Here is an 18,182-nt window from a genome sequence, read left to right on the forward strand (position 1 = left end):
GTACGAAGTTACTATAAGCTCTTCTCTGAAACCTGAGTAAACTTCACCTTTGCCAGTTTGTTTATGAGTTGAATTAATTTTAATTTATTTGGGAAATGTTCTTCTTGCGATTTCAATATTTTAGGATAGAGCAGGAATAGAGGAGGCAGCCATTCCTTATTACAGCGCTAAACCAATTCTATTTCAATTTCATCATATCGATATCATTTTAGTTATTGGATTGAGAGGGGATAGGAACTGCATCGGAAATGAATTTGGAGCTTGATAAGTCCAAATTCAATTATCTTGTCTTTGAAATACTATTACACGTTCAATTTTAACTATAGATGTAATAAATAACACACACATAAGTGCAGATTGTCCGATAAACTGTCGTATCGAATGATTGCTGAACCAGAGATTGTTACGATTACAAATCACGGAAGTTTCATATCACAACATGTAGGACAATACTGGACATGGCATGTGTGATGCGTATGTTTAGAAATAAAGTGTTTTTATCAACATTTTAGACCTTGAGGATACCGATAATGACACGAGACTTGGCTCTGAGAAACTACTAGAAGCCATTTTTGACGTGTATTGAAGTGTACAAATGTTTGTTTCTCATGTTTAGTTTGTGGAAATTAAACGGGTAAATATTGAAGTCACTTGAGTCTGTTAGAAGGAAAAATAACAAGATGATATTCAGGGTCTGTAAAGGCATCCCAATCCGGCTTGGTCGTGATCATTATGGCTTAATAAAAAAACTTAATGAGAACAAAACCACATCAAAATCCGTGTGGGTCTCGCCATGTAATTTAGAAGTAATAAGCAATTCACTGCAAATCATAAAAGTTATAAATAACAAAGATTATTATACATCGAAGATCGTATAAAATGATGGCGTTGTGTTATGGCAAGGGAAGGATTACAATGTTGGTTGAAGTTAAGATTCTGTAGTAGGCTTTTACGTAGTCGCTCCTGAGAGCTTGGTCCCTTCGAAAACTTGGCTTTATAAGCCGATTATGTGTAGAGGAGTATACGCATTAGCTTCGCCAAGTATGATGAATGATCATATCACCCCAGCTCCACTACCTAAATACAAATGGACAGAATGAATGATTGCTCTTAATCATAAAGAATTATAAATATATCCATAGTCTCTACGTACCTAATTCATTATTTCTAAAGGTCACATTTAAATGTCAAAGTAATTGATATGCAGGACAATAATAAAATCGATCTATTTTGGCGATACTGCTGATTCGATTAGACATTTAGATAAAAATATTAATTTCAATCTGTGAGTACGTACTGGGTGGTATTGAATCAATCTATGTTATATCTATAAGTTACAAAATATCTTTGTGTTACTTAATAGAAGCTCTTAAGTGGGCTTTGTTCATTTTACTAGGTTTTGGATCTTTATTTCTTTGAAAAATTCAGCCTTATCCATTTGTTCCTTTTCCCATCTTAGCAAGCCTCTTCTCTTACAAAGATTCTTTGATGCGTCCCTAAGAAGGTTTTTAATGATTTTAACAAAGAGATCTCACTATTATTTCACTTTTTTGTAGCCCCTGGCAAATATACCTGAAACAATACTAAGAACATACCTCATGTCTTTGAAGTTTTCAGACTTTCTATACTTCCTACAGCCTACCTACTGATGACTTTATCGTTCTTAAAAAAACAAATGCAATCTTTCAAGTACATTGTCCTTACTTTGTCAGTAACTGTATCTACGCTTTTAATAGGAGACTCTGACCATACTTGTCCCTGGCATGGCATAATTTTCTACTCAATTTATAAGGAATGTTACTAATCCGTGATCTGGTTTTCGCTGTGAAACCTACAATAATAATTATGAGCGTTCTTCCAAGTCTGTTCGTAATGCCACGGCTTGCATTACCTAATTAGTGTGTTCATACGGTGTAAAGATAGATCACGTTACTATCAAATTACATACTGCAGTTACACTTATCTTGGAAAAATGCTTTCTTGATCCTCTCGTGCAATTTTGTTCCAACTACAATGTAAAGCGAAAAGGTGATTAAAATAATTGAGAATCGAAAGAGGTAACCAATATGGAACCTGACTTAAATAATGGAGGTTCTTTTGCAGAATTTGATTTAATTCTGCTCATGAATATTTTAGCTATCCACAACTTCCAAGTTGACGTTGACTAGGGTAATATAAAATGCAAGAAGAGTTGTTTGTTTTGTTCATCCAAGTTTTGTAGACATTAAAGGACATAATAAGGCCACTTTCAAGTTAAAAATAAACCAAGGTTGACAAGGCGGAGCTGCTACTGAAGCCCGAGGACAAGATTAGAGGGGTTTGAAATTGGGCACCCGAATTTGTGTTGTTGAATTAATGTCAACCTTGTTGTCACGGTTCAGTACTAGGGTATCAGAAGTAACTAAGAGATATATAGGTCCTAAAGATCTCTTCATATTTGCATTTTTTATAATTGTGCGTTTTTTGAAGAAGCTATTTAATTATTAGCAATTTATGTACGCCTTGTGAAGTTGTGCTAGCAAGTCTGATTGCTATTCATTTTGATCAGGGGCTACACAATTCTAAGAACGATCCGAAGATATAATTTCCTCTACAACCAACTTTCAATACAAACTGTATTAAGATATTATCAGGTAACCATCGCTGTTTTCTTTAAGAGCGAATCACCATAAAAGCCGGTAGATTTATTGTCTTCATCGCCATTCTTTATAGCCTGTGAGAGATCTGAAACCCCGGCAGCTATTACGGCTTATGATTATGGTCCATCTAGATCAGGCCGTGGACCGCAGTTACAGCCGTGAAATGATCCTGCTATAAATTCCGTCGTTATCGACGAGTTCTCTCTAGCGGAAAATGAATCAAACGCTAATATTTATATAGGCACGTAATCGTTACGATTTGAACGAATTATTCCTAGGTTTTTTTCAAACGCTGGATAACTCGCAAAAGATTTCATCAGAGTTTTACTGAGGTTACATGACATTATTGGAGAACCATGCTTTTTTACGGAGCATAATTCAGAGTTAATCTATGGGATTTTATTGTTAATTTAGAATTAATGTGTAGTAAGGGCTTTGAAAAGAAAGGTAGAAATATTTAATACTGTAGATAGCCACGAACGTATTTCTAAAAGAAAATAAAAATGTAGTAGCAAGCAAAAAAGAAAAGCACGATACGTGTTTTTTTTTTGTCCTTGTAAGTAAATTTAATATGCATGAGATTTGTCATAGCGATAATAAGTACCGAGATAAATCAGTGATTCAGATGCAGAATTTTAATGAAGGTGCAATTTCGATTATCATATAATAGAAACATGATCCTTCCACAACAAAATTCTCATGACGATGACGTCGGTTTGTTCAAAGTTATTTACTTATTACGTACTTGAAGTCCTCAAACAAATTGCAAGAATTCTCAATGAGGAGATCTTATCAAAGTTGGTTCGTTAGTACAACTCGAGTAATGCTATCATCGTTGCATACAAGGATAACATTCTACTGCTTATATTTGAGTCATTCGATAAGAATTCAAATTAAACGTGCATTTCTGTTAATTAATTAACCGGTTTTGGTGCAACAATGTTAATGGACGGATTAAGTGCACCTATAGGCAATTCAGGACTGGTGCTTAGTGGGAGGTTGTACCAATTCTTGTTGAAATTGAAAGCTAATAAAATCTTATTTTGCGCTGTTAACTGTTGGAGCTTGGTGTTTGGTAACAATATTTAATTGATACTACACTATAGTTGTAAGTTTATTGCCAGAATGCTGTTTGGAATTGTTTGTAGTGTTTTGGTTAGTTAAGAAAATAGTAAGTGCGAGTACGGTGTCTGATTTAATTATTTATTCCTGATTTATTGCTTAGATGTAAGAATACTCTTTTTACTATAATTTTCTTAGTAACGAGCATCTATACCATCATAGTTTCGGTTATAGAACATTTTGATACATTTGCAAAAGCAGGCTTGTGGCCCAGGAACCTTTGAAACAATTAAGTTTCTGAGTCACAATTTAAAAAGCACCTCAACTAGACCTATCTGACCGGCCGAATTCACTACAACTGCAGCAATCTACACATAAGTTAAAGCTAATTAGCATGAAAGTTGCGTTGTTTTATCTTTTCCGTAAATCTCAACGAGAATGAAGCAATCAGAATAAGAATAAGAATAAGAACCATTTATTTGCCAAATGTAGGTATACAAATTAGCTGGAAATAATATTTTACAACAGTCCCGATACATTTTGCCTTACGGCGTGCAAATTTGTTTACATAGTAGGTACAATTCTAAACATACAAAATTGCTCAAACAATACAAAAAAACAAATAATTAAAACAAAAATTAGACTATAGGTACATATTTCAACAAAACAAACAAATTAAATCCTATACGAATGTTAACAAGATTATACATATTAAGAATTCTATTACTATAAACAAAAAGAAAATATATAAGTATTGCAAAATTTAAACATTATAATATATTATTACAATAAATCTTTGTCACTAAAAAAATCTTTAATTGAGTAGTAACACTTATCTAGGAGTAGTTTTGTCAACTTTTTTTTAAATACTGAGGTAGGTAAATCTTTTAAATACAAAGGTAGTTTATTATATACAAGAGGACCCATGGTTAAAATATTATTTTTAAGTAAAGACGTTTGGTAACCACCTGTGTACAGTTGTTTTTTATATTGAGACCTAATGGGTCCTGAACGTTGTCTTTTATCAACTAGTGATGGGAACAAGCGCTGGTTTGTCTTTACAAATAGGGCAACTTCTAGTAGATATAACGATGGTAATGTCAGTATCTTAAGTGATTTAAAAACAGGTTGACAACTTTCTGTAGATTTAAGTCCTGTCATTGATCGAAGACAGCGTTTTTGGGCTCTAAATATTCTTTCCTTCTCACTACAGTTTCCCCAAAATATAACACCATATCTAAGTGAGGAAGCAACTAAGCCGTGATATGCTGTCACCAATGTGTTAATATTAACTTTTTTTGAAAGGCTGTAGAGCACATATGCAGATTTACTTAATTTATTGCATACGTTTTCTGCATGATGTTTCCATGTCAGTTTACTGTCTATGTGAACACCTAGGAATTTTGTTATTGTAGTTGTATCGACACATTGTTCATGGTATTTAACAGTTATATTATCTGGCTCTAGCCTCTGGTAGAAATGCATGACTTGTGTCTTAGTTAGGTTTATCTCTAGATTATTTTTATTAAGCCAGTTTATTATAGTTTTAAGTGTGTTGTTAATGTCTTTTTTGTATTCCGTTTTATTTAAGCATTCAATTATAACTGTGCTGTCATCCGCGAATAATGTCATCGGGTGATGAATTTGCCGCGGTAGGTCATTAATATAGAGCAGGAATAATAAAGGTCCGAGTACGCTGCCTTGCGGAACCCCAAATTTAGTTATTCTACTCGAAGATAAATATTTGTATTCATGTTTAGTTTTGGTACATACCCTAGAAATTTCTGTATACTGTTTTCGATCAGTGAGATAAGATTTTATTAGGTTTAGTACGTTGCCTCTTATGCCATAGTTTTCCAGTTTGTTTAACAGGGTATGATGTTCTACACGATCGAAAGCTTTTGACATGTCTGTGAAAATTGCGCACACAGGATTTTTCTTGTCTACATTTTCCATGATGACTTTTAAGAGATCAAATACCGCCATGTTGTTTGCCATTGTTGCCTATCAGCTAACAACACAACGTTTATAAACACCGTGTTGCTGTGGTTACTATTTAAAATATGTTAGCGCAGTTCCTGGGAGGGCGTTGAACCGCCCCCACCCCCCGGTCTATTTTCTAACTCGAGGAACGAGTTCTTACGAGGACACAGCCGCACCGTCAATTGTGATTGCCCATGTTACGTGTATTTGTCATAATTTCTGAGTAAGCGCCTTAGATTAAAGTCCTGCTGACTGACTCAGCTTTGCACTTTCGTCGGCTGCGTCAATTACGTACAAAGGACTTGTCCCCCCTTGTACGTTTATTTCATCTATTTTTATCTTGAACTTACAAGGATTGAATCATTCAACTCGTGTACTAACTAAATTAATTCTGCTGTAACGTCTGACTACAAACATTAAGTCCTACTGTTTATATTTAGATGTAAAAATAGCGCAATGAGATAAAAAGCCGAGAGCGTAATCGTCTGCTTTAATTGTATGCATTTACTACAGAATACATTTAATATAATGACAAATAAACGCGCCAAGGACAGGTATAAACTTAATACCGCAAAACAATTTTTTTTTCACTGTTTTTATCACAAAACCCTTGACTTGTTGACTTTGTAATGAACACAAGTTTGTTAGGTGTAGATTTTAGTATGCTATTCAAAAGCACTCCTTTGTTTTAAAACATGCATTGTATAAAAATAGGTGTGAAATAAAAATACAAAGCTGCCTTTGATCCAGTCAAATATCAAATTCTATGTCCTTTCACTGTCCTCTATTTGAATCTCGAAAGTGGTAACATTCACCGAAATTCACGCTGGCCTTAAGGCCATATCATATTCATTTCATATCAAATGAATTAAGCCCAGCTTACAACTAAAATTGTGGAAGGAAAAAAAAGAAAAGAAAATAGTATTTTGACACGGAAAAACAAAACAAAACCTACTTGAAGACAGAATGCATTACCATCATAAACATAGAGGAAGGATAAAGTTGACGAAAAACAACAAGGTGTTTTTTTGCAAAGCTAATTTGCCGTCTTTGGTGGGTACTATATTTTTTCTGAACTGCGCCGGGTCAAAGTCCAGTATACGCCTGACCGCACCATTTGATTGAGCGTAATGTGCATAGATTTCCTTTGGATCGCTAACAGATTACAGAATAGCCTATTTCATGCTTCAATTGTAATTTAATATTTTACTAAACGTAATACCGTACATTATGGACGTACATTTGAAGCCTATATAGCTTTTTCATCGAGTTTTGTCTTCGTAGTACATATTTAATGAATCGAACCAAGCTATTTATATTTCATAACTATGATGTAATTGAGTATTTATCTCCTCAGTATGTTTTTATTCTTATCTTTCAATCTTATCTACAGAAGCATAATACGCGCAAAATTTTATTTTGGTATCAAAATGATAACATAAAATCATCCATGTAGATTGTAGTTAATAATATGATTAAAGTATTTCATTCGCTAAAGAATTCCTTAGATATAATCATGGTGTGATTTGATTACTACTGCCTTATTTATAGCATTCAATTTCCGCGTTATGTTCCTTGTCTAGATTATGTAGCTGATTTTCCAACGTATGACTTCAATCTGCTAATAGCACATAACCAGCTCTAGCCCTTGATCGAGGATAACCGCATTCACACACAACCGCCTTGTTAACGTTTTAACCGACACCTTTATACAATTAAACGATTAACTAAGTTGTCCGTATGTTTATCTCTTATTCACATCGGCATCACGCCTCCCAGTCACGATCGCTATTTACGAGTATTTACACGCAGTATGTAAATACCTCACGTGCATTGTGCATCAACAAGACTAGCGTATCCGTCGTACATCCTTAGCACATCGTGCATCATGAAAAAAGACCATTGTTTGCCAGACACGTCATTAATAAAGAGAGTTCTGTACGAGCTTCCGCCCCATTGCCCAGTTTGTAACAGTATTGTACAGTCTATCTGTGACCTAAGACAGATATCAACGCTAAAAACAACGGTCAATTTTCAGAAACAAAATATAACTACCGCGACTTTGTTAAACTTAAATCATCACAGAGAACATAAAAAACTTGTCCATGAATTAAAGTTGCTTGTGAAGATAATAACAATCATGAGTTGAGGTGTATAGAAAGTTTGGATATTAAAATGAGCATCGGCATCTCCCAGAGAGTAATAAAACTTTTTTGTACACAAATAACATATTGGGATGGCCTCGGTGCGTGCACGCAGGCCCGCAGATGCACGGCTGGCCTTGACTCAGCGTGCATGCGCGTGAGTCGAGGTGCAAGGGACTGGCGGCCAGCGACGTACAGTTGATTGCGTAAATCATGACCACCGCCCTATTGGAAATCAACTACTTTCCTTGTTTATTGAACGTTGCCGAGTTCTTAAAATTCCTACAAGCCTGAAGCGTCTGGCATTGTTTGGATCGCAGGTGTGATGTCCATGTCATTGTTTGATTGGCACCACTTTCGATTTTATTGTTGGCACTAGATTTACATCGAATTTTAGCCTTCATCGTGATGAATTATTTTGTATATTTCCTATACTTGCACCCCGCCCAAACGCATGCGCCGCGCGGCAGTATCAAAATGCCGTATCGTACTGATGCAAGCTATTTTTGTCGAGTCTCGTCGCGTCGCCAATCGTGTTTTTCCATGCACAGAGCATTTTGAAGTGGAAAAAATATATTCAATTTGTTATTACCCAAGTCTTACAGTTGTACGCATACTTGTTGGCAATTTCGTCCCAAAACAGGTAAAGTAATTCTTCTGTTGAAACATTTGGTCATATGCCAAGTCCTTCTGTAAATTGAAGCTATCGCCAGATTTGTCGGCTCGTGTTCAAATTCAAATATGGCACTGACTTTTTATATTACGTTTGACCCAGTTGTGGACGTAAACGAGCCTACTTTGGGAAAGATTACATCACTGACTGCTTGCTTATGATTCATCTCTATCATCGATTGCATAACAATGAACTATTGCAGTCGTTCAACGCGTAGCAAGCGCGTAACTTGAATTGCCTCTCATACGCGTGCTGATGATTTCATTGCAACAAACATTTTGAAAACAAAAAACTGTTATTGATTTATGGTTCATTCTTTCCCAAATGTTTTGAAAGCTGATCATCACAGTTATGCATTAATCAAACAACCAGATCTCATGTTTTGAACCACCATCTATCCATCTCTCTTTCTCGTTTGGCATTGCATGCACATCATCTATAACTTTATTTATTCTATTAATCATTGCATCGTTGGCGCTGACATTTAGATTAAAACCGAGCGCGTAAATATCTAGATGTTGTTTGCGATTAAAACCTAAAGTCGCGAGTTATTTTTAGTTAACCTGTCTGCTGCCATAACTGCGCTCTAAACAAGTTATTAAACTTTGAGATAACTTCTCAGGTACGTGGTTCGGTTACGCGTTAACTAAGCTGCATTTAATCGAATAAAAAATTGTGCTGATAAACTACGCTACTATTTACATTTTCCTTAAATAAATATTTACATACCGTATCACGAACTTAGCAGCGAAATTATTCTGCAAATGAGTAGATAAGGGATATTAAATTTTATCTACAATTTAAACATAAATACTTTTGACCTTCGCGCTTGAAGGGCATATTGTTATGCTACTATGTACTTACTTTGCTTACATAACTCATTTGATTTCTGAATGAAGCTTGAAATATTTGAATAGCAATTATACGAGCTAAGATAAAGTTTAAAGTTTTATTACTCAATATTTATAACTAAGAATTTATTCATTTATCCATCTAAAAAGATTAGTTGTATGTATGTAAAAAGATTACTTATACAAGTGGTCGTTGTTTTGTAATCCAGCATTATCTCAGGTGCATATAAAATAACAATTAAAAATCAACGTTTGTTTAAACCATTCTAAAAGGTCAATTACGTACTCAAAAATAGTGGCGATAAAAAGCCAGGTGTATTTACTGCAGTATTAATTAAGATGTTATCCTCAAACCGGTGGTGTCCAACTATAAACGCACTCAATGATGAGTCAATCGAACATTTTACGAATACTGTTTGCAATTGCTATTAAAAACAATTATTATTGAGCACGGAGAGTTACAGTTGATCTTTCATAACCGACACTTGACTTTTAAACATCGTCTATGGTTTCAAAAGAAACGTTGTCAAGCATACAATAACTTTGATGAGTCTCTTTGAGGAGTTCGACAAATTATTTTCCTTTGTCGTTTGTAACGTGGGTAAATAATACAGCCATTTAATTGAGTAGATTCTAAATAAAATTTTCCCTTGAACTACTTTTAATTTCAGGTTATTGGTAACTTTCCGAGATTCGCAAAACCTAGGAAGACCTAAAAGGCGATCTTGAATTTAATTGAGTTTTTTCCTGCTTTCCAAGAAATGATTCTTAGTTGCTGTGTTTAATAAGTTGGTTTCCTAGAATAAGTTTTCCAAGTTTATTTAAAAATACAGCTATACTATTTCTGGATTGTAACAGTAGGTAATAGTCATGATCATATTGTCATTTATCAGCCTGTAATCGTTGACTGATGATTGTGAGGCTTCTGATACCGCTACAACAAACGGTTGAGCTTGGAGCACTATTGCCATCACATCATCTTGCTAGACAGATCGTTGAGCTTGACTAGTACATTTCTTTTGTCTTCAAAGTTATACATGCTGAGTATTAGCTTCTTTTGTTTTATGTTCCCCTAGTACTCCCTGCTGTAAGCCCATGACCTCGTCTATAAGTAAATGTCTCCACAATATTTTCCTGGTTCTCAATACTCTGTAAAAATATCCTGTCTACGTGATCTACACCACATACTATACATTGTATATTTATGTTTAACAGCTGTTTTAAATTAATTCAGTGTAATCAAATCGTACCTCAGCTGGAAGAATACGAGGCGCAAGGACATTCCGAATTTAACGTTTTAATATTATTTACAGTACCTTCACAATGTACAACCTTGAATTTTAAAGGCAGACTTGTTTATCGCTCGCAGAAAGTGCGTCGACCTTTTAGAAATCAACTTAATTTATTGACGCCCACGTGTGTTCAGTATTTTTTTGCTCTTCTTATTTATAACAAAAATCGACCCAATTTTGGGAATAAAGAAAATGAAGACTACGTAAATTCAGCGTTGTTCTATTTATCTCCGACAGTTTTGCCCTGAAACTCTCGTTTACTCGGCTTGTTTATTCAGCTCTCCACCTGGCAACTATAAATTCTTAATGTTTTAATCAAGTTTTAACTCGTGTTTGAAAGTTTCCTTTCGCAAATTGGTCTTGTAGAACTAATTGAATCTTGATTTAATTGTTCCATTTTGTTTCTATTGGGTAGATAAAATGTAACTTGATCTCTGTAATCGTTTCGTTATCCATGTTCAGTGAATGTTCAATTATAAGAAATGTGTAGTTTAGCGTTCCGTGTGGTCTCTATCCTTGTCCACTGTAGATAAGTCTAATGTATCGCCAACAGTGATATAATACCTTTGGATTAAGAATTAATTGGCTCGGGACCATAATCGCTTTGGCTTAGAAGTATAAATATCCCATCGTTTTCATTCCCTTTTCGATAAAGCTCCGTAAATCCTTATTTAATTGCCGACTTGAAACAAAAATGGTGAACCCATTTGCTTTTCTTGTCGTAAAAGTTTTTGTTTGCAATTTTTAAAAACAAACAACTGAATAAAATATGTAAGCAATAAAACTTTAAGTGGGTTAATTAACAATTTGTATTTTTGGCAGACAGCTTATGCAGTTGTGTAAATTTAATTGTAGTGTGTCATTGCAATGTGTCTTGCACAAAATATTTTAAATAAAACATAATTTATCCACAGTTTCTCCAATCTTTGGGAGCATGGGAGCATGTGAGTTAAAAATTCTGAATAAAGAAAGTAGAACATAAACCGAGCTTAACTAAATCTTTTTACTTTTTATGGTTCTATAAAATATCTTCCAAATCCAAATGGCCTGTCTGTCAAAGCTGACCTTTTTTCAACACACTGCCCACTTAGGAGCGTTATTATACTAACTATGCATAGTCAACTGTTTTAAACTAGTAATTGCATTTTAAATTATAGTTATTAAGTAATCACGTTTGGCGCCATAAAATGTACTGAGCTATTCAACAGTTTATTTTAAACGCATTTTTTGCGGTCTGATGTCATTCGTCTTGTGAACGAAAAACTTCTAGTGCTTTATTAACTTATTTATCAGTATATTCCCAAACGTGTACGCTGCCAATAAATATTTCGTGACTCTAGTAATAACTCAATTTATTAAAATAATAATATCACTTATTTCTACATGTAACACTGCCATAAATTGATTACCTGCTACGACAACGATACGCCTTCCCAAAATGAAGCCCGAAATTCGATTACACCTGCTCCTAACTCAATAACATCCATATAGAGTTGTTTCTTGTAACACACATACAAGGCCGATCCTAATCGCATATTGTATCAATGTTTTTTTTTTCAGGTAAGCCCACTGACACACTCGTCGTGGTGAGTCATAGATTAAAAAAAGGTATCCCCTGCCCTTGTTTTTTTTTCCAGAAGCTTTATCATCAGATGCTCCGTCCTGTGTTCTCCTATATTTACATTTTTATTATGTTGATGATATTTATTCCGACCTTGTGCTTTTGTTGCCACTTAATACAATGAATTGAAGATTGATATCTAAATAATTCATAACTAATAATGTTATTAAAACTTTTCTAATAAATTAATAATTATGATATTGATTGTAGACTAATGTTTGATTGAAAGAAAAAAATACATACTTACGTAATAAGATACCACATATCACATAACATAACACGTATGACGAAGTTATTCTTGTCTTGTTTTTTTTGGTAGGCGACCGATTCTTAAATCAGGTATTTGCCAAATAAACAAACAAAAGTTGCGGAATGGTTTAAGAATGTTAATTTTAGTCATAGAGAAACCTGTTCACATAATCCAATAATGTCTTTAATTTATTCGTTATAAGTTAATGCGTGTTATGTTCGACCGTTATGTAATTTAGCTAATTAAATTTTGACAAAGTATTCAATAACATTGAGGATTCCTGCTTGTCATTAAAGTCTTATATCTTTTATCCAATCTTGTTCGTTTAAATATCATCTATCTTTTCTAGAAGCCTTTATATCTTCACTGATTATTATTATCTGTTAGGAATGACCATCGACAGAGATAAAATAAATTGATAACTCTTCATAGAAATCATATGAAATCGTACATTCTGGGGCGTGTATGCACCACGTGATTGTATTATCCAACATGCGTATTTTCGACCTTACCAAAGCCAGTGAATTCATGAATCATCCTAACTGCGTCTAACAAAATTATTTTACGTACTTCAGTTTTAAAGTTGTCTTCTAAAATATATCCTAGAACAACACACATTATATCCAAGTCCGTAAACTGATCATACACAATGGTCAACAGTGATAAACAGAGCAAGACGACTGGCGTCTCCCGGGGAAGCGAATTAGGACCGGTTACGAAATTATTCAGATGTTGTTGCGAATGTTTTATGTAAATGAACTCGATATACCTTCTTGACTCAAGCTTTATCGTTGGTATTTTATCAATAAAAATACCTGATACCTACAATTCCGAGAACAGATAGCAATTGTCCCGCCCCCATAAAGTGCATGCCACCGGGTGAAAGTAGCAGCGCGCAACACATGCGTAAAATCGATACAATTTTAATCTGATCCAGACAGTCCCCATGCCCGTAGTACTATTCAAGGTCACGTTCGCCGCCATTTTGGTTGGCTCGACGGGTTTATGACGTAGACATGTACCCAACGGTGAACCCTCGTTAAAAGGGTGGCTGTCTGCCGAGTTTGAAACTTTAAAAGGTTTTTTGGACTTCATTAACATATTAAACAAAGTAGACACTTTTTGTCTTCATAATGCATCTGGTTTGTTTTTTGGATATTTGGCGTCGGTGATTTCTAATTCTTTAGTTTTTAAACCTTCTTGAATAGATGCTTTAGAATAATGTACATGTAAAGTAAAATAAGTACAGCAAATCTTTAAGGTAGCTATAGAGTTCACAGTTGAATAAACATGGTTTTCTGGTAAGTTACATCACCACAATAGAAGATAATTGGCATAACGACGGGGCTCGTTCAACAAATTTATTTGTTGATCTCAACCGTAGTGCATAATAAATTCATATTATACTTGTATTCATTCCCAATGATGACATAATATTGATGATTCATCCGCTACTATATTTTCTTTATCAAAATCTTTGAGAGGACAAATGTTTAATGTTCGGGAGTTCAAACAAAGCTATAAATTCTCAGTGAAGATGTGCTTCAACAACAAAAGGATGTGACCAGCAATAAAAATACTTCACGGCGCCCTAAGCACAACCGTAAAAGGCGCTGAGCTTACAATCTTTTATTTACTCGATACTTTGATATTTTTTACTGTTCGGATTTTCTTACCGTCTGAGTTTTGCTCTCAGGAAAAGTAATCTTGATAAGTAGAGCCTTTTTCTTCAACTAGATGTTACCTCGTGATTTTCTTTTGAAACATAGGAATTTACTAAGACGAGAAAACTAATGCTTCCATGTACATAATTGTTTTCTAATGCACTAGAGCTGGTTTCGCCCACGTAATTAATCATGGCAGATGATTGAAAAGAGAAAGCTACATTAAGATTGCAACAATTTTCTTATTCAATATTGCTACCATCGTTTATCATATGTTATAAATGCATATGTTCTTATCTTTATGAAAATGTACAGTGCAGCTTATACTGACTTGTTATTTCAAACAACTGACCTAAATAAACAAAAATACACAGCATTCGTTCTGGAAATACAATGTGGTGGGAAGGCACAATTTTAAAATTGCAGAGAAGAGTATACCACGTACATTGTTACAGACATCGGTCGCCAATCGCCGATATAAAACACACAATAGGTGCTAAATACCGTAAAGTAGGTAGTGAGTAAATCAACGCATGAATAGACACGCGATGGTAACGAAGCCGTACAAATCGTAATTCCCTGGAACTGTTACATTAAATATACCTTGTACTCGAATGCTATTAGCTAACAATGATGCACTCGCTAGAACGTCGCTTTTAGTTTGACCTCCATTCTAATGCTGTTTTTAAAGATATTTAGCAGCTAGTACGTGTGGGCAAAATATAAAATTCTTGTGATTATTTTAAAAATTAACATTGTTCCAAAAATCTGGAATGACTTTTTTGTAAACAACTGAAATTATTCCTATACCTTTCCTTTATGGTGCCCTAGTATACCTGTTAAAACTCACGTACACAAACAAAACAGTTTTAAAATACATAGTTACGCGTCGCTCGCCATGACTTCGCCTTCAGACATCAAAGTGACCCAATTGCCACATACGATGTGTCAACCAGATAACAAACCAGTAAGCAAATAAACAACATTAAAAAAGATAGTAAAAATTCAGCCATGTCATTAAGTTATCCCGATTTGTCCGAACGAGAAACTGCAAACGTTCACAAAAGGAAAACTTGTACCAAGGTAAACTTTCGCCTTTAACATTTAAATGTTGCAAAACTTGCTGCTCCGTGGATGTCAGATTTTAAAAGTTTTCTTCTAGTGTAAAATTCGTTTTGGACAACTGAAATAACTTATGAGACGTGTCAGAGGGCTCTTAGGGGGCGTGAGCCTTGTGGCAGCTGTACAATTTAAAATATTTGATCTCGTGCTCTCTTGGGAGTGAATTGTAAGATTTCAGTTAACGTTGTTCCTTTTATTTCTTACTTTTCATATTTGAATACGAATTGGAACCTTAAAAATATCTAAAAACATTTGAGAGTTCTACAGAAAACTTCAGCTATTCAAACATGGTAACAATGCCATTTCTATAATGACTGTAATTGACATTCGTACAAATATGTTTACTTCCTTACTAAGTAAGGACATGTGCATACGCAACCTCAACGTACTGTTAACAAAATCATCAACAAAATTCCATTGACGACCTTGCCCTACTGCTACGGTGTCGCTTGCCTACGTGACGCCCTTCACGCACTTTTCTATTCCTCTAGCCGTCCCTTTCTAGAATTTTCTCGCGTGTTTTTTAGGTCAATCAGCTGCTGTGGGAGTCACTCGAGTCGTTCCGCCGTTGATTGATACTACTGAGTTCTTTGAACTTCGGCTTGCCCATGTTCTTCTGGTTACGTCATACGATTGAATGTTATGGTGACTAATAAAAACAAGCGAAAGCGTTCGTTTTTATGGCTATTTTATTTATAGTTATGACTATTTAAATGATAGAGGTATTTATAGTAATATTTTCATTTAAGTTATTCGATTGGTATCTATAAACCAGCTACTCACTCGGAATGTATGTCTTTCAGAATATTTATATTGTTGCTTTGGATTGTCTATGTGCATTGATGTCCCGGATGAAAATAACGCTAGCAGTACTTGAACTTTTGTCTATATGGCCAATCTATGCAAATTCTTTGCTAATGAGCGAGAATATTTTCACGTAGCTTTTTGATACATGGCATGTCACGGCTCGCTCTTGTGAAACACAAAAACATGTTACTTCAGTTATTTAAACTTTATATTGTGTAAAATTTCTTAAACAATGCCTTTATGCAAAACATTGCGTGTGACTGGGAATTTGCCTCACATGACAGAAATACTATCAAATCTATGTTGGGCATCCTTATTGCTGTAACATAAGAGCCAAAATGTAATATGAATAATAAATCGGATACTGCTGTTGTAATGTTGTATCGTATTTCCTACGAAATGAGCGGCTAAGCTAACTTGATATCCGTTTAGTTTGTTAAGCGTTGTAACACGTATTTATGTGTGTGGGAAATTGGAAAGTTGATGGCCGCACAAGTACGTACTCGAGGAACTTAACATATTCATTAATCACCGTGAGTACTTACTGCCCTATTACTTATAGAATTTCTACATTCAATCGTTGCCACCCAGTAACATGACCTACTTAAGACAAAGCTAACATTTTAAAAGTGTACAATTATGTTTTTAAACTTCACTCTGTTTACGGTTATATGAAACAATGTGTATCTTACAAATAAACTTAGCAGTTCTTAATAAATAGAAACGAAATCAACAATAGCACAGCCACACAATGTTACAGATTCACACTCCGCTGACATGCGACTTGGCACGTCACGCGTTGCCTGATAGATGTCATAAAAGTTAATCTTACTAAAATACAAGTCATCGATGGCCACCTCCACCTAAGCGTCTAGACCGGTCTTAAGCGGCTTAGTGCCAAGCCATAGAGTTTGATCGTGATGGCGTAGACAAGGATGTGAATCACGTTTTTCCCATTTATGCGAGGCTGTGTTTGTGTTGTTTACGGAAGTTTAGCGGAAATGACGAGCGACTCACCGAATGCAGTTGCGTTCAAGTGGCCTTTGAGATCTGCACCTGCTTTGCGTTAGTCTTACAACTATAAGTACAGGCTCGAAGCTCATTAGTATGCAACGCATGCAACCGATAGTAATCATAATCGCAAACGTTTTATTGTCTGATTGAAGATCAGCCATGTGTGAATTTATGAGTTCACCATCCTAGCAGACAATGCTAATAACAAGATTGCTAGGTTTTATAGCTTCATTTCTCTTCTTTGAGAATAAGACGTAACGCAATCTGAGTAAAAGTCATCAGATGTTCTCAACATGTGCAGCGGAACCAGTTGTTGAGATAGATCAAAGAAAAAAGAGACCAAGGACATTAATGTGAAAACAGAGACTTATAAATAAAAAAATATCAAAAGAATCTTCTCTCGAAAGATTTTGTCATCGTATTGCAAATGTCAAGTAAAGACAACAAGTCCCCGTAGATGGCATGAGATAAGCAAACGTTGGTTATAAGGTTATTAAGTGATATTCTTAACAAAACAAGTATTGTGATAGATAATTCTCTAGCAGAGAGAATGTTCTAATTTGCTATTAATTATGGTTCTATAGAAGCAATAAGTACTAAAGAAACGTATGTTCGTTCAGGCGAACTTAGACACTTAAAAGCTATTATAGGTACAATTAAAAGATTCCAATAAGGTAATTAGCATTAATTTTAATACAGAAGATGAGAAGCGTGACGACAATCATAATGGTATTCAGCGGCAGACCACAGGAAATGTCTCAGAGTGCATTTTTTCAAATCAGAATAAAGTATACGATAAGATTAGGTCACATTACAATCCTATTTATTTATGTAAATACACATGTAAAGCCTTTGAGTGCTCTTCCCTCAATAGTATTTGTTTTAACGTTAAAAAATAAACTTACTACGAGTGTAACGTGAAACACTTAATGGATTCTGGATCTATTGATTTTCTTGTCCTAATTCTCTGCCGACTATATCTAGACTAGTTTGGGCGTGTTGGATTTGCGATTGCCGTAGTTTTAATGAAATTGAGTTAGCTAAATTGCTGGTAGCACGG

The 18,182-nt window shown here is 34.8% G+C and overlaps 1 protein-coding gene across 2 annotated transcripts in view; it reads left to right on the forward strand.

The window, feature by feature from the left end:
* Positions 1-18,182, forward strand: part of LOC110380624 (myotubularin-related protein 4) — a 62,501-nt gene that overhangs the window by 3,484 nt on the left and 40,835 nt on the right. Inside the window, exon 1 of one of the 2 annotated variants that reach the window (XM_064040691.1) lies at positions 8,307-8,471. The exons of the other annotated variant lie outside the window; for it this stretch is intronic. Coding sequence (XP_063896761.1) covers positions 8,322-8,471 — 150 coding nt within the window. The 5' untranslated portion in view covers positions 8,307-8,321. Of the gene's footprint in view, positions 1-8,306; positions 8,472-18,182 lie in introns of those variants that run through there. 2 annotated transcript variants of the gene reach the window in all.

Source organism: Helicoverpa armigera, chromosome 22, assembly GCF_030705265.1.
Source record: "Helicoverpa armigera isolate CAAS_96S chromosome 22, ASM3070526v1, whole genome shotgun sequence".
NCBI lineage: Eukaryota > Metazoa > Arthropoda > Insecta > Lepidoptera > Noctuidae > Helicoverpa > Helicoverpa armigera.